This window comes from Acanthochromis polyacanthus, chromosome 12 (assembly GCF_021347895.1).
Source record: "Acanthochromis polyacanthus isolate Apoly-LR-REF ecotype Palm Island chromosome 12, KAUST_Apoly_ChrSc, whole genome shotgun sequence".
Lineage (NCBI taxonomy): Eukaryota > Metazoa > Chordata > Actinopteri > Pomacentridae > Acanthochromis > Acanthochromis polyacanthus.
In genome coordinates, this window is record NC_067124.1 from 11,316,504 (window position 1) to 11,341,229 (window position 24,726).

Here is a 24,726-nt window from a genome sequence, read left to right on the forward strand (position 1 = left end):
AAGCCCCAGGCCTTCGCATGTGGAACCACTCAGTCTCCTCAACTGACTGAGTAGCTGGAGATGAAGAGACACGACTGCAGAGTGAGAATTTTGTTTTGAAGACAAAAGTCGAGTTTACCCCGAGAGCTGCCCTGCATCAGCTGTCATGATGCCGTGGAGACACTGCTGTGTTGTGGGCTGCAGCCAATCATCTCCCTGCACCGCTCAGATAAACAGTGATGCCATGAAATTTGTGATGTACACGTGGTCATGGAAAGAGAGAAATAGTAGATGCATATCAGTGGGGGTAGGGGAGGCCTGTCCACCTCAGAATCATATTTCTGTCTCTCCCATTTTCATATTTTCAGTTTGATTTACTCACTACATCAGTCTTAAACAGAATCAGTGGATTGTCCAGTTGCCAAAGTTCAGACGAGAGAGGAGCTGATAAACAAAAAATGCTTATATGCTCATTGAGGTCAATTACCGTTACAAATAAGCATGCATTTACAGTAAGTAAGCTACACAAGCAGCAGCCAGTGATTTGTAGACTTTTATTGACCTCTACTTCACCTCCCAGAATTGACTGCCCTGCTGTCTGAGAGCTGGAATACTACCTGCAGCCTGAGACTGAGCTCTGGAGGCAGGAATGTAAAAATATCACAAAAGCCTCTGCACGATTTTTGGTTTCAAAACCATTTAATGTGTTTTATAATATGGTCAGGATGCTCCTAAATCTCTACTGAGCTTCCTCCAAACAAGTCAATAAAGATGTAAATGCATATTTATCAGCTCATATCAAGTGTCAATAAGCAAAAATGCAAAATGCATTTAAGAACAAGGCAACAATAAATCTGAAAGGCCAAATAATTAATAAGTTATATTGTAATTGTACCATATAATGGATTGGAATACATGTAAAAAGACAGTGAATTTACTGTTTGTCATTTTCTTGAAGAAGAAGAACCTTAGGATTCATATGCATCCCACTCCACCCTATAGCATTTCTGAAAGTAACCCTGAAGAAGAAGAAGAAGAAGAAGAAGAAGAAGAAGAAGAAAAAGAAGAAGAAGAAGTAGGGCAGAGGTGATTAATCAAAAACAGGAAGTAATGTATGTATGGCACTTCGTTTTTCGAAACCTGCACAAGACTTTCAGTTTGAATTGTCTCATAAGGAGGCAGGTCACAGATGCCAGGAGAGAAGTGATACAATCCATCTTTTGGACAGATGCAGCGAAAAGAAGAAATAAAGTATAGTGTAAACAGTAAGTGCTCCAGTGTTGCTGAACAGATTTCCAATCAATATGTCTGCTGCTGTTTTTAGGTGAGGCCTGATGGGTCAGTTAGATGAGAGAGCCAGAGCAGCTTTGAGAAATTACGATGACATCCTCCGTGTGCCTCATGCAGAGAGACAAAGTGGAGCTGGGATCTAATCTCCACCGGTGAGTCTCTGATGTGCCTCACTTTTCAGAGGACGTACTTTATGGCTCTCTGCAGTCAGATGAATCGGACACATTGCCAAATAAAATGACCTGACCCAGGAGACTCATGGTGTCTGCCTAGCCCAGATTACAGTCAATTAAACACAGTCAAATGAAGTTAAAAAGACCAGAGAATAAAACAGCAGTGTCCCAAATTAGAAAGCTACAGACAACAATTTTTACTTGAAAGTCTCACCACTGATGTGCTTATTTTGGCCGTGGCGGTGCAGAACCTTTGTCTTTGATCCTGCTTGGTAAGCTCTGCCTCTCCCTATCTCACCTCGCTCGGTGTCTCTTTTGTGAGCCTCCACTTCCCTCTCGTCCTCCTCCCCTCATTTCCTCCCTGACCCAGGAGGCCATGGGTGTGCTCGCCTGAGGTCGGCCTCCGGGGAGGATGAGGGGGAGGTGTTTACATGGTTGGAACGGCTCTCCAGTGCCCTCATCATTGACTTCTCTGGATTTGGTGTGCAGTCAATACAGTGTATCTTTAACAATAACAAAGTATAGAAATATGTTGGAACTGTGCTATACTGCATAGTTTGTTAAAAACTGAAAGCATAATATCCAAAAGTTAAAAACTTGTCTACAATATTGTCCCTTGAAGCACTGCTTGAGGAAAAGAAGCATTTCAACACTGAGGATGGCAAAAAGAAAAGGATGCCACAGTACTGTCCAAATACATGAATCCTCAGCAAAAAAAAGGCTCTTTCAGTTATATTGGCTACTCCTTTCATCTTCAGTGCATTAAATTTCCGTTATTTAGCTGTAGTTGAAGAATACCACAACAGAACCCAACAATCAAAGTGTTGATCAAAAGCAAACATAAAAGTAAGAAGCTGAAAAGCTTACGTGTCTATTCAAGATTTTGCAAAAATCAAATGCTCCGTTTCACGCAACTAGTGAAGCATAAATGCATGAAGCAAACACCAAAAGCCTGAAAATGCACCAAATTTGAGCAAAATGCACACATCACAGTGATTGAGATATGAAAGGAGACAGAGTAAAACTCCTTGCACAGCTCATTACTGATGCGTTTATGGTAAAATAACTCAGCCATCTGATAAACTTGCTGTGACTGATTCAAAATTAGAAACGTATGCTCTGGCGGGGCCTGATGCAGACGGCTCAAGATTTCACTCCGTTTTGAAAATGGGGCACGGTGTAAAAATATGTACATATTGAAACAATCACACTTCAGTAGGTTGTGGCCATTTGGGTGAGAATTTGGCTGTGCACTTGCATATAATATGATTTACAACTGGATTTGTAGTGTGCTTCTTTAAATCACCTGTTGTCTGGCAGTTGAAATGTGGGATTTCAGGATTGTTTTCTTTTATTCATATATAGAGAAATGAGCTCCTTCGTCTCCAAAAAGGCTTACCTCAGTGCTGACTTTAATGCTCGCTATCTATCATAGATATATGGCTCGGAAAGGCTCCTTCCTGTTGTTTAGTGAGCATGTCTGCTTGGTTCCCCCATCTATTTTGCCATCCATGACAAAACCATTAGCTCTGCTTGCTGTCATGTGCTGCAAAGATGCCAAAGCTGCTCACTTGCTGTCATTTCCAACCAAAGTGGTTTGTGAATAAAAGCAACACTAACATGCCTTTTATAAAGGAGCTACAGCAAACAGGACTCTCCAGTGCAGTCGCCCTGCTCCAGAACTGTCAACCAGTGTCTCTTAATGTTGTTTTACTGCTTTGGATTGCATGCTCTGATGAAAGTAACATTTACACTGATCCAGACTTTCGGTTAGTTGGATGGAGGATTTTTTCAGGCTTTATCCTGAATTCAGCGAACATGCTGAACAGTATACTAAACTTAACTAAATCTTAAACAGCTCCTGCTGTGCACAAGAGCGCAGCCCCTTTCTTTTTTAACATGCTCGCGGAGCTCTAGTGATCCGACTCTGCACCAAAGCTGAGAATGATCTGATTAACACTCTGCTTGCTGACCCTGAGAGCTCCCCTACAACTTTAAATCTTCAACACCTGCAGGGATTCAAGTACACAGAGAAGGAGGTCTCCTCAGGGCACATCATGGACTTATTCACAGTCTGGAAGGTGGAGAGAGGCAATCTTGGCAAAAATTCCACTTGTCTCCTTTCCAACAGCCTCGACCTCGCTTTGATTTTCATAGACAGACAAACTTACATCCATCTGGAGACCGTATAGATGTCACAAAGCCCACATTGTCTCAGTGGGTGCTGGAGGCAGAGCTACTTTTCTAGAAATAGTAGAGACAGACAGAGACATTCTCTGCCACCTGACATTACAGCCACATTTTTCACCTGCTTCTGTCCGTGCTGTTTCAAATCTTACAGATTTTAACCGTTGCTGTGGCTCAGGGAGTGAACCTGCCACTTGAATACCTTAACAGAAGTAAGAGCCTGCTATTTTACTTCATTATGTAGTAAATCTAAGTGATCAAATTAAAATGTACGTGACATTTTGCTTCACGTAGTGTTTAAAGCAGAGGTTTCCAATGCCAGCTCCCTGCAGATTTGACATGGCTGATTTACTACATGAGCAGAGAGGATGAACTTTCCTTCTACTACCAGAAAGCCCAACAGATTAGAATGGGTCTAACAGAGGTTTCAGAGTATTAAAACATGGCATCACTCTCTGCTAGGATGCCCTTTATAAAGTGTTGTAGATAATGGCTTTAATAATAGTTAATAATTTATCACTGCTTTTATGGTCATTTAGAGCCACACCCCAAAAAAGTGTTCACATTAATAGCTTTATAAAGTATTAATAAAGCCATTAATTACAACTTATGAGCACTTAATCAAGGGTACATTATTAAAAAGCCAAAACTTTAATTAAAATTCCCTTAATATATTGTCAGTAGAACATTTGCAACACACCACAATGCAGCTCTAAGCAGATTTAAGGCTATTTTCCCCCTCTTTTTTCGCTCTATGTAGCATTTGCAACTTGCTAATGCACCATCGATAACACAGCATATGCACTACTGTTCAAAAGTTTGGGGTCACCCAGACAATTCCATGTTTTCCATGAAAACTCACACTTTTATTCATGTGCCAACATAATTGCACAAGAGTTTTCTAATCATCAATGAGCCTTTCAACACCATTAGCTAACACAATGTAGCATTAGAACACAGGAGTGATGGTTGCTGGAAATGTTCCTCTGTACCCCTATGGAGATATTCCATTAAAAATCAGCCGTTTCCAGCTAGAATAGTCATTTACCACATTAACAATGTCTAGACTGAAATTCTGATTAATTTAATGTTATCTTCATTGAAAAAAAATGTTTTTCTTTCAAAAATAGGGACATTTCTAAATGACCCCAAACTTTTGAACGGTAGTGTATGTATTAAAGTTTGTGAAAACATTTAATTTTATTAATTCTGTACAAAATAAAGGCAGTGGCTATGACTAATGGGCTCACTCCACTATTACATTGAATACATTTGAAAAATTTGGGACATTTTAGTACTAAAATCGTGAGCTACTAGTGAGCTTAATTTCAATGTTTATGTAGAGGCAACCTTGCATGATTTTATTTCTCAGTGCCTCACAATAAAAAAATGCTTAGTGAGTGTAAAAAAGATTTCTCTATTTGTTGGTGTGTTGTTTTTTAGCCGAACTGAGCTCAGCTGAGTACAATCAGAGAGTCGTGGGCCCAGTTGAAGTTTATAACTGTCATGGGTCATATGTCAACAGTAGGACACTTACAGTTCAGTGGTTATGATCATTCCCTCCCCTGAAGTAAACCCATTCACCCACTGCTTGGTAAGTCTCGGCACTGCAAGCGGCCACTGGTGGGAGAGGAAGAAAATGTGATCCTTAACTTTGGAGGTGTTTTTCTTTCTTTGACTTTTAGTGTTTTGGTTTTAACAGGTTTAGCCGTGAATGTAGTGTCAGTGCGACTGCGTGTATGTGTGCGGAGAACAGGGGCAGCAGGAGAAGCTGCCAGGGAAAATCACCAAGATTGCCGGCTACTTTCTTCCACCTCACATTTTCCCCTCTTTCTTTTAGCCTGTCTGTGTTTCTGTCTCCTTTATGTCTATGGCTGACCTGCTTCTTCTCATGCTCGCTGAATATTCCTGGATGTGAGGACATAATGAGAATCTCTTGACCCCAAAATCTCGAAACGCTGAAACACATCTCATGACTTATGGCTGTCCCATATTTAGGCCCATAAGATACAGCGTGGCAACAGATGCCCCAATAATAAATCTTTCTGTCACTGTCAAGAGAATCAAATGAGCATTTTGAAAAAGAGGTTGACTGAGAATGGCAAATCTTTTTGGGCATATCCATTATTTTGGCAGCCGCTGACTGTGTTTAGAATGATCTGTCAGTGGGCTGTAACACTAAAACTGGGGACATGTGCATTTGGTTTATACTCTCTCAAAGTTTATATCTACATCTTTATTTCACTCTCTTGCACTTTCTTTGCTGAAGTCTCCCGCCTCTTTTTATTTTCCCTTTACGACTATCTCTCCCAACCACTGCTTTCTGAGGTATTTGTGCATGGAAGGAGACGGCAAACTCTGCCAGCAGTTGCAAAACTCGACGGCTTTCCCCATCCCACCCGGCTGGACCAGACTTCTCTGTTGACATCCGTCGCTACAGGATACTATTTCACTGAGCTAACAAATTTCAGATGGGGAGCTGTTATTAAGTGGTCTAGGATGGAGACCTGCTCCTGTTTACTGATGCCACAGGTATTTATATCCTCTAAATACAACTACTAGGAGCAAACAGCACACTGTGGTTATTATGTTCAAATGGAGGATTCCTCCTTTGAAGCACATTCAACTGTCTGTGACTGCTGAAGTGTCCTTGAGCAAGGCGCACTGCAAGCACTGCTGTCCGGAAGCCGATCTTAACCTCTGACTTCCCTCTCGGATGTCTAAAAAGCAAATGCTGTCTTTTAGCAAATTGTGTTCATTGGCTGTTTGTGTTTCAACTGTATGAGTTTTCCATGTGTTCATATTTGTTAATGCCAGAAGGAAATATCCAAGATTCAAGGCAAATTTATGGTTTCGTTGACTGTGCAGCATTTGTGGTGTTCACAGCAAGATTAGCTATCTCTACAGAGGAACACTGTTTTAGGACGAATACTGTAGTAGTGAATGTTTGCATTTGCTGAGCTGACAGAAAGTTCTTTTAGTCACAAGTGAATAAAATCATAATCTGCACTTGCCATTAATATCTTTCACCTCAGGATTAACATAGGTCAAAAAAGCCTTTAAAATCAGAGCCAGACAGTAAACAGATAAGAGATTGGATAAGGCTGAAATCACAGTGTAATGCAGCTTTCACCAAGGCACAGATAGCGACCTTGAAGCCTTCTAGGGAAAGGAGACAGTGAATATCCTGTCAGAGCAGTCAACCACACTGACATTTGTCATATTATGATTCAGTAATGAGAGTGTCTGGCATGAGGTGGTAGCTCCATGATCACAGATATACACAGGAAGATCCCAGCCAAGCCACAGCCCCTGTCTGAGTCCTGACCCACTGTGATCCATGTGGCTCTGTGGCTTTTCAACGCATGTTTCCTAAACCTCAGAATGTTAGCCACATAAACCGAGCCTCTAAATGGCTGTGTCAGGAGAAACTATAAGAAATACATGACATATGATGAACTGAAGGAATATAGCTTTAATGAATAGACTTTAATGTCTCTGGAGAGTGAAGCATCTAACTGTGCCTTGTGGCTTTCCTCTGCTATATCTGATTGTATCCATCACTGAAGTCCATTTTGCTCCTGATGCCAGACAATTGCTTTCCATACAAAGTCCACACAGTGTTTAATTTTTTACACGGCTTGGAAAAATGAGAGAGAAAAAATAAAACACAAATCTTTACAGTAGCGATTCTGCATCACACATTTGGCAACGGAAACATAAAACCCAGTCAAAATCAGAATCAACATCTCTCATCTAAATGTGTTTGTGTGTAGATCCCAGACACAAAAGGAACCCAATTTGTTTAGATAATTTAGCTGCAGTTTTTCAGCAGACGCATTCTTTCTCAGTGACTGTGGATATTATGACGGAGCGACTGAAACCAGACCAGATCCTCTGGCTTGGCTGCCAAGGTTTGGGGTGCACACAGACGAATAATAGCCAACCTGCTGCGGTAATAAATGGACTGAATTCTTATGGATTCATCTTGCTGCGCTTATCAAAACTAATAATATTTCCAATGGCTTTGCAAAGACCTAAAAATCAAAGCGCATGTATGGTGACCCCATTGCCACTATCATATGTAACCACTTAGATTCAATTATTTGCTAAACTACAAGCAGTCTCAGACAACAGTGTCTATAGTTGAGTCAGTTTCATTATTAAAAAAAAAAAAAGATCACAACCAGGAATGTAACGGCTCTAATGTTCAGCCAATGGGACTGAGATAAAAGAGATGTAAAAGGAAACAGAGGGTGCAAAGGTAATCCAGAGGACTTCCACTCTACTGTGAAGGTATTCATCTTCTACTGCACAGTAATTCTGGCTTTCATTAATGTACTTTGATTGTAACTTTCATACTTTATAGTGCAAACTAACAACGTGTTTAACCACACTGTTATCTGCTGTATGAGAGCTACTTCACATTTCCAACTGTGCGCTGCTATGGGACATAAAGTTGTGCTATGATCCTCTGTTCCAGCGCTCTGATTAACAAGTTGGTAAGATCAAGAAAATTTCTAAACCAACTGATCAATTTACACAGCTTCTACAACCAGAAGCAGATCTGTGCAGATCTCTACGGAGCACACTTCTTCAAGTGCTTGGTGAGGACTGTAGTATCTGATAATGGGTAATAAGAGCCAAAGCTGCTCAATTCAAACAGTAAAAGTAATGGTTTTTCATCTTAATGAGAAGAAATTGAATCAAATCTATTGCCCATCCCGACAGTGTAGTTGTTGATCCATAGCTTAGCCGCTCAATGACTCTCAAAGGCCAATCTGAGAGTGCGCCCACCTATTAATTTTTCCCGTGACTATAAAACTTCCCCAGCAAGTTCAAACTTTTACTTATACCTCACCATGTCGAGGGCTGCCAGGAAAACAGATTCCTAATAAGAGAGGGCAGCAATAACAACAATAGTAAAATATCCACATCCTCTTTGCAGTCATAAATAATAGAAAAGCCATCACGCTTTTTCTTGTACCCGTCGATATCACTACGTGTAGAAGGAGACGATGTTCTAGGCATTGCACTTAACCACGAGACAGGCATTTTTTCTGTACACTATTAGCTGGGCCTTGACCTGCTCCCAAAAGGGCAGAGGGTCAGAGGTGGAGTGTTGTGAAAGTACACACAGTCACTTAGGGTACTTCCACCATCCACCCGCTAATAGAGACAAACAGGCACACACATGCATAGTGTCTAAACATACAGGAGCAGCTCTGCTTTAGTGAGTCCCATTAGACACTTTAGCCTCTGCTTTAATGAACACCCTTCCCCCCCTAAAACCCTCTCAGTCTTCTGCCTGTCCCCCACCCACCCCACGATCCACACTCCAATGTTAGCGACTCAGCATGTTTTCATGGTGCGGACGCGCTCTCAATCATCATTAGGGTTTTTGCAGAGTCCTGGGGTCTGGGCAACTTGCCAGGATGTGTAAAAGTTTCCATGAGGAATGCCTCGAGTTGCCTTCAGAAGCATCAGCGGTGGACGGAGATCCTCAGGAAGGTTAGAATGACTTTTTTTTGTTGCTGTTGTTGCAGGAGTTGGGGAGGCAAGGAGGAAAAAGGAGAATCGACAACAACTTTGTTTTCAGTTTGAGAAATCCAAACACGCCACCCTTGAATTGAGGAGGAAACAAATCACAAGGAAAGCTCCGCTGCAACACGAGGCAATCAGAGCACATATGTCAAATGTCAGAAATGGGCAAAGTCTGCGTTGCACTCTGTGTTTTTCTTATTTTAAGAGAATAAGGGCCCTCTGTTTCCCAGAGAGGCAGCTGGTAGAAATCTGGCTCTCTGATTAGCACTGGTTCCTTTGCTGTGTGCTGCATTCAGCTGCATTTCATGATATCACCCATCACAGCAGCGACTAATGAGACAGGACATAGCAGCAGCCTCACTGCTCCACACACACACTCACCCACTGCAAAACACCTATAACGGAACAGGACTCTAAGAGAAGATTTTAAAATGCGTGAGATGGGCAACATTTTTCAAGTCTTTATGTAAATGGGCACGTGTGTCCGTGATTATTTGAGACAAGAGGGGGGCATGATGTCTGCTCCTTCAGACATATGACAAAACATGGCGTCATATACCGTCACTTTTTTTTTAGACTTAACTAGTAGTGCTAACTAGATGGAGCTGACCGAATTTATTATAAATTGTTGTATACACTGATGTCATTTGACTGCCATTTCTCTGGCGCTGTAAAACACAGATAGTGGGCTGTGAGTAAGTACGAAATGTCTGAAAACTTCGGTTTTATGAGTCCCACCATGAGTTGTTTACGACAGTGAGTCAACAATGCAACATGGCTCGGTCTTCCAGCAGCGGGTGTGTTTCATCCATGTCTTGCCTCCATTATCCAAACTCGTGCTGACCTGTGGCCTTGCTTCTAGGTGTAACAGATGAGAGCCACTGAGTGAAAACGAACGCTTCAACAGTTGTCCGACTGCCAAACTGGATTCTTCCCAGAAAACTCTCATTTCAGACTCCAGAATCATCACCTCATGCCTTGCACTGTTGTTAGTAAGTTTCTATCACAGCAGAGGGAAGAGTTTAGCAGTGCACAATGGAGACTGTGTATGGTGGTCAGGGGGGTTCGCATCTGAGACTCCCTCCGTACTAACCCAGTTCCTCGCGGTACAGTAGCTCACCGTTGATAAGTTGAGTGATTTCTCAGGGGCTGTGTAAAATCTGGGCCTGGCCACGGAGACACATTTCCTCTGGCTGATGAGAGCCGGAGGCCTCAGCGTTCGAGCGTGGGAGGTGAACCACTCTTGGGGAAGATCAAGTGTGCTCCCACAGACTCCAAATAATCAGCCCCCAGTTGCTGGGGAGGAACACTATTCCACACACGGCTGGCGTTAAATCACCACTGCTGTGGTGAGGTCATCCGCTTGCCTTCCTTCTCTAATGGAGCGCTGAGCTCGCTAACGCACGGCGGTAATGTGTACGGACGGGGAGCGGGACGCCCTTTGAGCTGCCTTCTGATCTTATTTATTTTAGCTCAGGGCTCATGTGAAGGGCTTGGGATAGGGCGGGGCCTGGGAGCAGCAGATGCCTTTGCAGTATGCTGTTACCACCGCACACTTACCGGGAGTCCAGGAGCTCACCACAGATGCTTGTGCAGACATTAGATGATGCAAAACGGCAGCACATTGAGGTTTTCAAGGGGCTACCTCGCTGTCCTCCTTCAATCGATATGCATTCCTGCACGTCCCTAATGCAACTGTAATCACTGGCTGGATACATTTGGCCACCGAGTTGGAGGAAGATTTAGCTTGCTAACGTGACAGTGGATGGAGTAGTGGGGAAGAGAAACAAGGTTACTCGACTTTATTCGCACCAGCGCTGCCACGTACAGTTAGTATAACTTCACAGTGTCGGCGTAAACAGACCCCTTGCCGACCTTAGTACAAAATGCAGACTAAAGCTATAGTTTCACTTTATTTAATTAATACTGAAATGAAAGCCTCTGTGGCAAATAATCTGAAATGAGTGCTGCTGTTTCAAATTAGATTTCCAGGCAAACCAGCATCGCTAGGAGCTCAGCAAAATGAAAAAAGAAAAAAAAAACTAGAAAAAGGAAAAACAAAAGAAAAACTTTGAATTGCATTTATGGAGCCGATAACAGACAGACATCCCTCCTGTCTCTGTGTTTTCTGTTTATGAGGTGAGGACTAATGGGACTCATCAGGACTGACAGATATGCTGACAACCAAATTTCAACTCAATTACAGTTCCACAGCAAAACTCCCTCAGTCCCCTCGTGCCTATCACCCCTCTACTCCCAGAGCTGTTGAGTGAAGTGCATATGAGGTATACTTAAGCACACACACGCACGCATGCACACACAATTTCAGTTTACCGAACAAAAGGTCCACAGAAAGGGTGATATTTCTGAGTTCAGTGTGGAAGGCCCCCCGCTACCGCCTCTATTAGGATGCAGCGTGGGATTTCAGCATTTCAAACTGGCACCATGCCAGTGATGAGTTCCACGGATATATATCATAACAACAAGTGGAGTCTCTGCTAACACAGATAACAGGTTGCTGACCCGAGAGACATGAAGTGAGATGGACACAGGAGGCAATAAACTTGACCATATGGTCCCTTGGGTGTGACTGGTTTCATTGCCAGAGGGAGACCAGTGACCCCACAGCCTCCCCTGATGACGACAGTCGCATGGTGTCGACTCCATGGGGAAATGACGGGAAAACAAAGCCTCTGCCTCCTGGCTCCCAGCATCCCTCCCAGAAATATGAAGAAGGGGGGAAACTCAGCTCGGTTCAGGAAACCCCTACCCATTGTTTTGCTTCCTTCATTAGTCGTTGTGTCAACAGTTTGGTTCGCTATGCGTGTGCCACTGTTTTTGTTCTGTTGCACCCCGGCTGACCTCGGTGCTCTGATGTTTTGACAGATTGTTTCAAAATCCCATTAAGGCAATTTACTGTTTTAAAGTAAAGCAGTCACTTGGACAACATAAGCCGGGCTGCGTGTTACACCAAAGGCAAATAAATCTGCCGGTTCTAAAATTAAACAAATCTGACGTAAATCTGCTGTCAGAGTTTCATCAGGAAATAGTGAGGGGCGCAGGAGGGTGTGGCTATGTGTGAGGGCATGCAGATAAGCGAAAGGTGTCAAATAAATGCAACGTGCTGCGTTAACAGCCATTCCTGGCACTGGGTAGTGAGCTCAGTAGGAGAGGCTTTCATCACGGAAAAAAAAAACACCCCTTATTTTTATTAATATAGATAATGTATGAACACCTTGTTTGCTCACCATCATCTAGGTACATCTGGTCCAATTCCCGAGGCTCCTGCTTCACGGTGATGACCATTGAAGGGGGGCTGGCATCCTCAGCCAGCAGGCTGGGTGAGCTGGCTGCTGCCTGACCGGGGCTGTAAGCCTGAACGAAGGGGCTCTCTGCAGGACCTCCAGGAGTGGAAGGATGGGACACTGGAGAGGACGAGGGGCTGCTGTTGGCATAGATAGGGTGGTAACCATGGGGTCCAGGGTTGTTCAGGTGGTTTGGGCTGCCCTGGGAGTGGAGCATCCCAAGGGGAGAGTTGTGGTCTGGCGACGGCGGATGAGCGAGGTTAGAGTGGCCGGGTGTCTCCTGAATGGGGGGCACGACGGGGCCTGGCGGTGCCGCATGGGTGGGGCTGTTGGGGAGACACTTGCTGTATGCCACAGGGGACAGGTCATGCAGGGTAGGACTGGAGCTGGGGGACGATGATGGCATGGCGGCATGGCGAGGCGGGCAGGGAGGGTAGCCACCAACCAGGCAGGCATCAGGGTCGGCCACGGGCAAGATGGGAGTGAGCCTGGGCTGGCTGTAGTAGGGGCTTGAATGCATGGACAGGCCCACAGTCCCCAGAGAATCATATTCATCACTGGGTTCTGTCTTTATTATTGGCACTGGGGGAGAGAAGCAGAAAGAGAGGCGGAGATGTTAAAAAAAAAACGTGCAGGGAATCCACGTGGCGCAATGAGAGCACGAGTTAGGCTGAGTAAGGCAGTGAGCAGGCACCCTCCACAGTCCAAACAAACAACAACCAGTGGATATGGGCTCAGTGTCAACTTGGCAGACTTCTCTAGCAGAGAAACCCTCATGCCTCACCCCGCCACCCATCTTTACCACACCATGAAAAAAAAGCAAAAGAATAGGGGGGAAAGAAAAATGGATGAGTCATCAGTGTGGAAAGCCACAGCTGGCTCTAATAATGAATAAGACCTATTTTCTTTGGACTCTCCTCCAACTCAGATATCCAATAAAAGTACTTTAAAGCCCTGGACTGCTGCTGCTGTTGCTATTGCTGCTGCTGCTTGAGGAGCCCAGGACCCCTAGGTTTCCTCCACACTCTAGAAGTAATTCTTTCTCTCAGGACCAAAAGATAGGGGGTGAGTGAAGAAAAAGAGGAGATGATTTGATTTTGATTGGGCTTCCTGAGCTCCTTAAGAGCCTGCAGAGCTGTGCCTGTGGTTTCAGGAGCTCCAGACCTCAGCTAATGCAGGAGAGTGCAGTGACCCCACTTGATCATCCTGCCTCCTCTCTTCTAATTTCTAATCCAGCGCAGACTGTCTGCATTGTTTCCTGATTAGTTCTGACTGACAGGTATCACATGCTTCCTCTTCAGTGTAAAGAAAGGTTTTCTATTAATTGAAAATTTCAGTCTCAATCTACAGCCTTTACAAACAGAGGTGCGTATATGGATTGGGCTGAGAGATGGAGTGTGATCCACATTAACAAGCTCGCTGCTGAGTTATTATACAAGGAGTTATGTACAGACTGTGCCAGCGCTAAACTAATAGACTGGTGTTAAGATACCCAGATGCATAGCAAAGGCTTCTGAGTCACAATGGACACACTGTTTCTATTTCTACACATTGTTAAAATGTGTTAATGGGTGTGGTGAATGTTTGATGCCAACCATTCAGACTTTTTTGGCAAAACGTGCTCAAAGTGACATTTACTCAAGGGCAAACAGATGCCAGTATGAATAAGAAGTCTGTCCAAAGTGTGTGCGTTTGATTTTTGAACACAATAGAACCTTTGAGTGACAGCAAAAAGAAAAGGGTGTGAATGAAGTGTCCGTGTGTCATATGAAGCGCAGGTTGTTTTTCGGTGTGTTATTTCATTTTATTTTTTTGGAGAGAGTTGGATCTGCAAAGACATTAATCGCACCTGCAGCCTCTGGGGTGCTGCAGTGATAACGCAGCCAGGAGCACATTTACGTCAGCCCTGTCTGCCCTCAGAGCTCAGGGACCAGGCTCAGTGTCTGAGGGAGCATCGTAAGGCAAGTCCCATGATGCACAGGCCTCATCTCCTCAGCCTGGGGATTAACAAGTCAGTCACATGATCACACTACATCCACAGTCATTTCCTTCAGTTATTGTGTACCTGCTGCCTGCCATTTCTTTAGTTTAAATGGATAGTAGAATACCAAGGAGCTATGAGAATGAGAGAATGGTGTCAGAGTTTTCAATAGAAAATGTCAAGACTTAGCTTTAGTTCAGGAGCTGCACTGTTATTTCTGAGATGAAACATATTTTGACTTTTTGCCTAACTAATAATAATGTTAAATAAATAGGAAACACTGAATTATCATCAAGCTTTATGGATTAGTTGATGAGCTGGCATAATCAATGACTTTTATACAGAAAATGTGTCAGTATTATAAAGCCCAATGGGTCAGTTCAGTGTAGGCTTTTGCTGTATCACTACATACTTGCTGTGTCATGACTTCAGCTGTTTTGGTCAGTTGCACTATTGTTTTAGAAAATGCTGACTGCAGCTGAGCCCGTCTTGGTTCAGTGTAAATGCCTCCAAAGATCCAAGTCTTGAAAGTATGGGAGCATTTAAACTACAACCCGGTAAAAAGGAGGTTGGTCGCTGGGCACAGCAGCACCAACACAGTGCACGTGTATCCGAAGAGAAAGCACAAAAGCTCTATTCTGGAGGATGCACCACCAGAAGAAGCAAAACCACCATAAGTGTCGTCTAAGCTTTTAAACGTGTATTTTTCCTTATGGCTGCTAAAAATATCACAAGACAAAATGAATGTAGATGAAATCACATATTATGGTAGAAGTCACTAACTAAATTTCTATGTCTGTGAGGATGTACTTGAAACATTAAAAAAAATAACAAAATAAGTCAGAGCTGAGTGAAGCACAATCGTGTTTTCCGGTCTTTCTGTTTAGAAATAATTCAACCAAAGAAAACCAAACTGATGAACGAGGCAAATTGTCTTGTGATGATGACTGCAGATTTTTCTGGACACGATTCTTGAGATTCAACAGTTCTGATGTGACTGAAGATTTCCTGCTTGTGACTACAACCAACATGAGAATCTCATTCAAGGTGAATAAGCTTTATCTCATAAGGGAGGAATGCTGTTGCAGCTTTGTCTTTAATCCAATTAAAGGGTGTATTTTGAAAGAGGAGCTTGGTTTATATTACCTAAAAATATTCATTAACTTTGAGGTAACCTGTCAAAATTATTTTCCTGGATATTTTTAAACTATGAGCAGAGTGGCAAAATAGGAAATGAAATCACTTGGGACTTGGGATCTTTAAAGTTACAAAGATTTTTCTTCTCTCTGCTTCACATATAAACAGAAGTCTTCCCTTCAGTTTGATTCATCCATCTTCCCACTTTGTCTGTAAGCTGAGAAAACAGATTCACCAAGCAAGTCCTAACTTCAGCTGGCTTCTATTTCCTCCCAACCCGTGGGTTACGGCCCACAGACAGTTGATGCTCTGCACATGACTCTCTCTCCATTTCTGGCAGCTTCCCCATCTGTCTGCTCCTATTAAACTGATCAGGCATAATCTAGGTATTTTATTGAGCACTTGTTTCCTCCTAAGGGAACAGGACATAGATGTGTCTCTGTATCTGTGGATCTGATTAGAACCAGCAAGCAACAGGGCATATATAGATGTATAATGTATCTTTAAAGAAGATCCTCTTTCCAATGGTAAGACATGACATTACTGCACCGCTGAGAGAAAATCAGAAATGCTGAACTCATCGTCTTCTAACGGCATGAATCTGCAGTGACATTTACCATGGAGCAGGTGGTAGTTCATTAACTCCAAGGTACCTGGTGTACCATATCCCACTGTGTAGGCAATCTGGTTGCCCAGCATACTGTGGACCTTATTATACCGAAGGTGAGTTTGACAAAACCCAAAGCTGCGGACATGACAGAAACAGTCCAGTCATTGTCCAGCTTTTGGAAAAAAAACATGACTGTGCAAATATTTAGAAAAAAAAAGAACAAAGTGTGGTTCATTAAGTTTTCCTGTATGTGTCACAGAACATGTTTCTGGCTTTCTCCTCTCCAGCTCCAACCACAAACCAATGTGACGGGGGGAGCAGGCACCCATTTGCCTTAAGAATAGAACTTGATATAACAGAGGAATCTCCAAACGGCCTGTAAAAATAAAGGGGTTCCGAGAAGTTCTTCGCCAGAGCTTCGGTCATTGCCAGCACTTCTTCTGGCATTAGTTGTTTAATGTGGTTGGTGAAAACTGTTTCTTATTTGAAGAGCAATGCGTCACATCTCTACTCACACAAGAATGATTTGAAGGGCATTTGGAAAAGCAAGACTCATTCTCAGGGCCGGACAACGACAGTTGCACTGCATGTACATCTCAACATCGCAGACAAGCACTTAGGCTGGAAACCGCAAATGCTAATGGTATATATGAATGGTATATCTGAACAGCACATGTCTGCTTGATTCATGGCTGAAGGTAGACTCACCTCATATTCAGTTCCTCCTGAGCAGAAAACTGTTGGATTTTTCTTATATACTTAATTGAATGAATTCTAGATTTAAAAAAAAGTTTTCTTTCTGGAAGTCTTAAATTGAAGTTCTTTGATCAGCCTAACAGTTCTTTGTTCCGATTCACATCATCAAAATGAATAAAATGAATCAATTCCTTCTATCCATTTTTTCGACTACTTCATAAATCATCTTTTAATTTTTAACCATTTGCATACAATATATAGTCTACAGCCAGTCATGGACCCAACTGTGCAGCAACATTACACATTATATAGCATATCTGACCATGCAATCATTTATTGGCCAAACTACATGTTAGGTATGAATAAAATGCTCTAGATGTTTTCTGTAATGGCATTATAATTATGTTGACTTTCTTCTGTTTTAGGAGTAAAGTAAAATTAGAATATTGAGTATTGGTTTTTCATTTGGGCTGCACAGCGGCTTGGTTAGTATGTTTGCCATACAGCTTGAAGAGATACCCAGTTGGTGTCCCGGCCTTTCCCAGGATTTTTCTGCGTGGAGTTTGCATGTTCTCCCTGTGCATGCATTTTCTCCACTTACTCCAGGTTCCTCCCACAGTCCAAAAACATGCTGAGGGTAATTGGTAAGTCTAAACTGTCTGTAGGTGTGACTGTGAGTGTGATTGTTTGTCTCTATGTAGTCCTATGAAAGACTGGTGACCGGTTCTGGGTGTTCCCTGTCTTCACCCTAAGTCAGCTGGGACTCCAGCCCCCCTGAAACCCTAATGAGGATTAAGTGGTGTATAGATAATGGATGGATGGGTTTTTTTCATTTCATTTGTTAAAAAAATACAATTCTGAAGAAACAACCCAAATGTGCAGAAGTAAAAGTTCCACCCATTCAGTCTACCTATGACACCATCATCATCATCAAATGCGTAATGAGAATTTCAAACCCAACTCCTTGGACTTATTTTGATGGGGCAAACGTGACAAAAACAGTTGTTTTGCTCCTGCATACTTATGGCATACTGTATTGTATGGTGCTACTGACAAATTTTAAAGCAATTTTCCTGCCTTGAATCTAGTTTTTATTTCACCATGCATCAGTTAGGCACAGTTTTCAAAAGATCTACAGCAACCTTCTTCTCATATCACTGAAGCTTATGTTTGTCTGTCAGCTACAGTGTTTTTCGATTGCTAACACGCATTGGTCGAAACTGAAGTCACATGTTCAAAACTCTTAACTCAGCCTGCAAAAGAGCGCTCCATGTGGACTGAACTGTGAATCACTTTCCATTGCTTTCACACAAAATGCATTCAGTGACCACAGTCACCAAAATTCATGAACTCTTTTCTCAGTTACTAGTTCACCACCTGCAAAACACTAGACTTTTACAGCACATTTTTCAAATGCTAACACACTGTGTTCAAAACAGTTAAAAACACAATCATGGGGGGAAAACATGGGGAATTTCTGCTGCAGCCACATTGAAATTTATTGAAAATCATATCAAAATATTGACAATAAAAATAAATAGAAAGATTATCTAATTCCAAGCACAGCTGAGTGTAGTTGTCAGCTGAAAAACTGATTCAGGTGATTTGTGTTTGGCCTCATCAGAAACTATATATAGGAGACACTCAAAAAGATTCTACCCACAGTGCATTGCCAGAAGACATCAGATGTGATGTGGATGAAAACATGAGTCCAAATGCAGACGACTGTGAATGTTACAGTATACATGTGTTGTTGGTTTTTGAGTTTTATCTCTTGATTTGTATTCTGCCCTCTGAATTCTGAGATTCTGCTTTTTTTTGTTTACAGTAAACTTTTTATTTTTTGTAAGGTCCTAAAGTACAGATGCAAAGGCACAGAGAAAATACATAAATGTTCTTGAAGTAAATTGCTGCATTCCTGATTCATTCTTGTTGCAATATATTACAATGATTTAGAACACTCAGAGTGCAAAGATTTTATTTAAAAAAAAAACTGATTTATCTACAATGAAATCATCCAAACTTGAAAGATTAAAATTTATTTCATGTAATGCTCTCTGTTGTTTGTATTTTGTGGGTCAGTGTGCTCAGAGTGACAGTGTTTGTTTCCAAACTGAAACTATTTGCGAGTGTTGTGGCTGAATGAGCTTATTTTGAGACATGTATGAAGTGTTTTGTTGGTGATAAACAGTTTTGGGGACAAGATTAACTGTTTAGCTGAGATGCATGATGGAAATGCAGGCTGTGTTAAGAGTTTTGAACATGTGACTTCAGTTTGGACCAATGCTTGTTAGTAATTGAAAAAAACTAAGTATGAGAGAGAACAGTGATGCTTCTGCTACAGATGGTGTCTGATAAAAATATGTTATAGTGGAGGAAGGGCAAGGTGGAGAGTCTGTGTATATGTCTCAAACAATGCAATCTGTAGAAATAAGTTAGATTCAGTTTGGGTGGGGGTACGTATGTGTATGTTTTTTTAAAAACTTTTTTTGACATGTTAAGCTCAAATGCAGGCACCACATTTGCATTAGCGTCAAAAAGTAACAAGGTGGTCACATGACCTGAATGGAAAATAAAGGTGGTTTTCACTAGCATCTGTGCCCCAGAGAGTGTTTGCTTCATCCTTCCGCTGTTTCAAACAAGTGGGGCTATTTTAAGGGTTGGGTTTGCCTTTTTATAGATGAGCAGACACCAGAGTGTGAAAGAAATGTTCTCTCTCAACGTCAGTGACCACAACTGTGCTTGAAGTGGGACATAAGGCCGGAAGAGTCTTTTGATACAAGCGAGGAAGAAAAAAAGTGTTGACAACAGCATATGTGTGTGTGTGTGTGTGTGTGTGTGTGTGTGTGTGTTCTTGTACTTGCTACATGGTGAGTACCATTTTCTGCATTTAACTATCAAAGTGAGGACATTTTTACAAAGTGAGGACATTTTGGCCGGTCCTCACTTTGAAACAGCCATGTTTGAGGGTGAAGACTTGTTTTTAGAGAACAGGTATGAATTGAGGTTTGGTTAGGGTTAGGGTAAGGATTAAGTTTAGGCAATCAGTTGTGATGGTTAAGGTTAGGGTAAGGCTCTAGGAAATGCATTACGCCTATGGATGTCCTCACTAAGATAGAAGTACACAACATATGTGTGTGTGTATGTGTGTGTGTGTGTGTGTGTGTGTGTGTGTGTGTGTGTGTGTGTGCTCAGATGCTGGCTATACTTGTGGGGACCAAATGTCCCCACAACTGTAGGAAAACCGAAAACAATGTCACTTGTGGGGACCTCATTTCGGTCCCCACAAGTTTAAACAGTGTTTTCTTGGCCATGTTGTTGTTACTGAAAAAAGTAAAAGTGCAAAAACTTTTCTTTAGGGTTAGGCATTGTTTTGGTCTGGGTTAAGGTTAGGGTTAGGGGTTAGATATGAATGGGAGTCAATGTTGTTGCCATTTAATTGACATTATTGTCTACTCTTACTCCAACTATTCTACTCTGCTGTGATAAATTAGCCTATAATGTAGCTATCAAGTCTCATTGACATTGTATAAGAAGTGTACAGTAAAATGGAAATCTTGCTTTGATATTATTTCATTAGAGAATTTGTGCGTTTTGGTGGAATTGCTTCTGCAGACAGCACATACTTCAGCTGTTACCCAGTGCAGTCATAACACTCAGTCCACTGATTTAAATACCGCGCATTTGTGTTTGGAAATATGCAATGTTGTGTTTTTTTTAATGTGTGCCTTCAAAAGTGTGGTAAATCCTAAAATAGAACTCAATTGCTTGTGATTCACAGCCTCTTTGGCTGCAGCACTTGTAAGGTAATTATGGTTCTTTGAGAAAACGTTGGCCCCGCTTGTGTGGTCCACACTGTACTTGTGGTTTACTTGGCAGCAAAAGAGAGAACACAACAAGTCATCTTTTCATTAGAGCTGTGTTTACACACAGGGAAATGACTTGAGAGATGCACATTGGTGGCTGAGAAGCCCCCTGTGTCTCTCTGTTGTCTCTCTGGGTCTTTTTCTATGTGGAATGGCAGCATGTGAAATGGATAGCCTATATATGGCCACCGTCTGCTTGTCCCACAGTGCACTAGTTCCTCACATCTCCAAATAGGGGCCGCGCTCTACTTGTTCTCAGAGCCTTGTCCAGAATCCTGATCACTTATCTCTTGTGGCCTTAAATGCATCGGCTGATAATCTAAATGTCACATCTTATTAACAGCTGTAGACTTAAAACACAACGCTCGCTATCCCAGAAAACATTAGACCCATTAGGCGCTGATCAATGAAAACAAGATACCATTGTTTTGATCTAATGGATTTCGCTGGTTATCACAAGAGGGAGCATGCAGGTCTTGTAAATGCATGGTTGCCAGTTGGAATCCCTAAACCTGCTGGGACAATGAGTGTGGGGGGAATTTGTGAGTGTTGGAGCATCTTATAGAGCTTCTATTGCCAGAACAGTATCTTAAGAAACTCTTTTTTTTTTTTTTTACAGCTTTTGAGCAGCCAGCAGAAAAAAAGACTTTGGCACCATAAATGGGAGGTGTGGTCTCGCTGGAAGAAAAGCAAACATGCTTAGTCACCTTTCTCTGGATACATACATGATAAAATAGCAGCATTCTAGCGGGATGCTGGGGACTGATACCAAGGTTGATGTTTCACCTGTGCCTACTGTGAAAATCAGATAAGTCGCAATGCAAATTTGAGGCTAAACTCTTCTCTAAGCTCTCACCAGTACATTCTTCAAATTCCAATGTGAAAGCCATCTATAAACAGTGAGCCCAGGGGCACATGAAAAACACACAGAGAGGTATTCCTGGGGTTTTCAGGTTGCTACATGAATAACGAGGAAAGCACTGGCTGTTGGACATATATATATGTGTGTGTGTGTGTGTGTGTGTGTGTGTGTGTGTGTGTATTGATTAGTTCATAGGTGCGTTGGTGAAGCCCTGTGTGAAGCGGGGTGTGAAAGTCAGGCCGCTGGGAGATTGACTTCTCTGCATCAACAGTGCTTGGAGGCTCTGTCACTCAGCAGGTGTAGCTCATGCCGAGGGAACGCGATTGGGCTACAGAATAAACACACCTCACATCTTCTGCTCTCACTCAAAGGCTACAGCCAAGTGTCGCCGGGCAGAACGTCAACCCCCCCCCCCCCCCCCCCACACACACACACACGCACACACACACACACACACACACACACACACACACACACACACACACACACACACACACACACACAAAAAAAAAAAGGCCCCAAATTTCACATGGCAAGTTGACAGCAGAGAAATACTCCAAATGATGAATGACAAGCGAGCAGGTTGTGTAAAACAAATGAGTCTTTTTTCTGTCAGTGATAACAAAGAGGTGGGAGTGATGATTACCATTTGGAGGCAGGTAGGTGAAGCGCTGGTATTGGCTCCTCTTCCTCTTGCCGTTGCAGACGTAGAAGTTAACCTGCACTGGGCTGGATATTCTCTGGTTCCTGTACGGCGGGATCTCCACAACAAGAGTACTCTAAAATACAAATAAGATGCAAACCAATATTTCACCTTTAGGACACAAACACTAAAAAGAGTCACTTTGCGGCTAAATTGGCACTTGGATTTGAAAAATCATTTTTAATTTAGATGATGAACTTTTCCCAGTTTCCTGGGATGTTTTGCAGCTTTGGAAATTATGGGATCTCCACTAGAATGTAAAATGAAGTTGTGTGTATTTGAAAGCTCGGCTACAAAGCAGGAGCTTATAATGACTGTGAGCCTGTGGGGTTTAAGTTCAATCAACAGCTATGTTTATTTTGCACCAGGCCTGCAGTTACTGTTTCCAACAGGCCGGACTGGTCTAAATGAGGTCGTCTGGACTATATAGATGCACCAGTGGTGCCCGTGAGGTTGGTCCAGTGCCCATGTTTGTCTCAGAGGAGAACCCTTGGGCTTTACCCAGATAGCAAAAGATGTTAAATCAATGTTGAATTAGGGTTAAGAAGGTTGAATTTTGGTTACAGTTGAAGATTGATGGTTGGATCAACGTTGATTCAACAACATTTTGTCAACACTGGAGTTTGTGTTTAAAAGATACCATTGAATCTACATTGTATTTTGGTTTAATTAAAATGTTTGACAGGTCAATGTTTAATTAATGTTGAATCTATGTTTGCCCTTCTCTTTTTTCTATTTCAGCAAAGGGGGGTGGTTGGGGGAGGGGAGGTAATCTGAGGGAGACAGGCCTGACACAATTATTACATGATCTTCTAATCACAATTATTTTACATGATTGCAATTCATTTTGTTTCAAGCAGGACCATTTCTTGATATTTGCACAAAATCGCATACTAACGTACTAAATACTACATACTCAATGAGTATATACTGTTGTTGACATTGATAAAGTGTGACTTATGGTTGAAAAGCAAACGTTGACTCAACATTTTATCAACCTTGCGCTTTCTGTATAATTTCTACTTTAGGTCTCAACATAGATTCAACATTGATTCACCCATATTTTGCTATCTGGGTAGTTACTTCCCTGTGCACTGCAAGAGAAGAGAGCTAACAGGCTTATTTGTTTGCACAGCTGAGGGAGGCTTGCCTGTCCCCTCTCCCGACCCCACCCCATTAGACTATGGCAAGTCTGGACGGATGTGAGCTTTCGACTGCTTTTTTCTGACAGGGGAACACAGAGAAATTTGTCTGAGTTTTTGTGTCTAATTCCTGGGATAGCTGTCACTCTCATGTGGGGCTAAACAAGCCAGAATGGGGAACTTTGACAGGAAGCAGGGTTTTATTGGTAATCACTGCGCCGTGAGGAAGGTGGGAGGAGGGACGGGGTGGGAGGTAAAGCAGGAGAGCTCGGGACCAGTCTGCCCTCCAGATGATGGCAAAGAAAACATGCAGGTGGCTGAGTAAGTGTGTGCATACACATGGCTTTCTCTCTCTCCATCCCGACCAGCAAAAGTTAGCACGCTCTGGACGGCAATAAAAACACAGTCAGGCAGGCAGACTGGAGCACTTTAAAGCAGTCTGGTCGCAGCTGACATAAAGTAGAAGGCCGGTCCTCTCTCGTTGTCTCTCCCCTACTTGTTTGTCAGATGTACAAAATAAGTACGGTGCAATATTTGTCGTTTATCAGCGTTGCCTCCCCAAAGTACTACCCCCGGCTGAGCCTTGCTCGGCCGCTAATTTTCCAACATCTGGGACTCCAGCCACAGCACATCAGCCAGCCTTACAGAGCAATTAGACATCAGAGTCCATATTTACCCTGCTGATGCAACCGAGTCATTTACCTGAGTATAATAACAGCAACAACAAGAGGAAAAATAATCCTCGTGTTGCAGCATTTAGACGCACGGGGTTTATTTTTGACCCGGTGTGAGACACCACTGATGAAAGCCAGCAGCAGTTCATAACAAAATGCGATCATGCGCAAGCAAACTGGCTTTCGCAGACCCTGTAACTGACTGTCCACAGACCCAACAAATCTGGACGAAATCTTAATTAACTCCAGAGCACGAGCAGCTTTCTGTAGAACAACATTTGCTTCATTCCCTTGGTTGACGATTCCCTTTCGCTCAGTTTTATATTAGCACACTCCAAATGTGTGACTGAGCATCAGTAAAATGAGCTCGCTGGTTTATTTTTCTCATTACGGCCTTCATGAAAAGCAGCAGGTAAAAAGCAGGGGTGTGAGCGACTCTTGGCTGCAGGATCTCAGCACAGATGAGGTGTTTAAGCCCAATTCATCACCACCACAACACTTTGCTGTGAACTAAACGTCTGGCTATGACGAGACCGCTGTGGTGTGTGTGTGTGTGTGTGTGTGTGTGTGTGTGTGT

At 42.6% G+C, this 24,726-nt stretch overlaps 1 protein-coding gene across 2 annotated transcripts in view; it reads right to left on the reverse strand.

The window, feature by feature from the left end:
- Positions 1–24,726, reverse strand: part of LOC110962995 (nuclear factor of activated T-cells, cytoplasmic 1-like) — a 68,848-nt gene that overhangs the window by 11,030 nt on the left and 33,092 nt on the right. For both annotated transcript variants that reach the window (XM_022211153.2, XM_051957258.1), the window contains exons 8-9: positions 22,277–22,409; positions 12,422–13,060 (exon numbers count right to left, since the gene is read on the reverse strand). In XM_022211153.2, the coding sequence (XP_022066845.2) occupies positions 12,422–13,060; positions 22,277–22,409 (772 nt within the window). The remainder of the gene's footprint in view (positions 1–12,421; positions 13,061–22,276; positions 22,410–24,726) is intronic.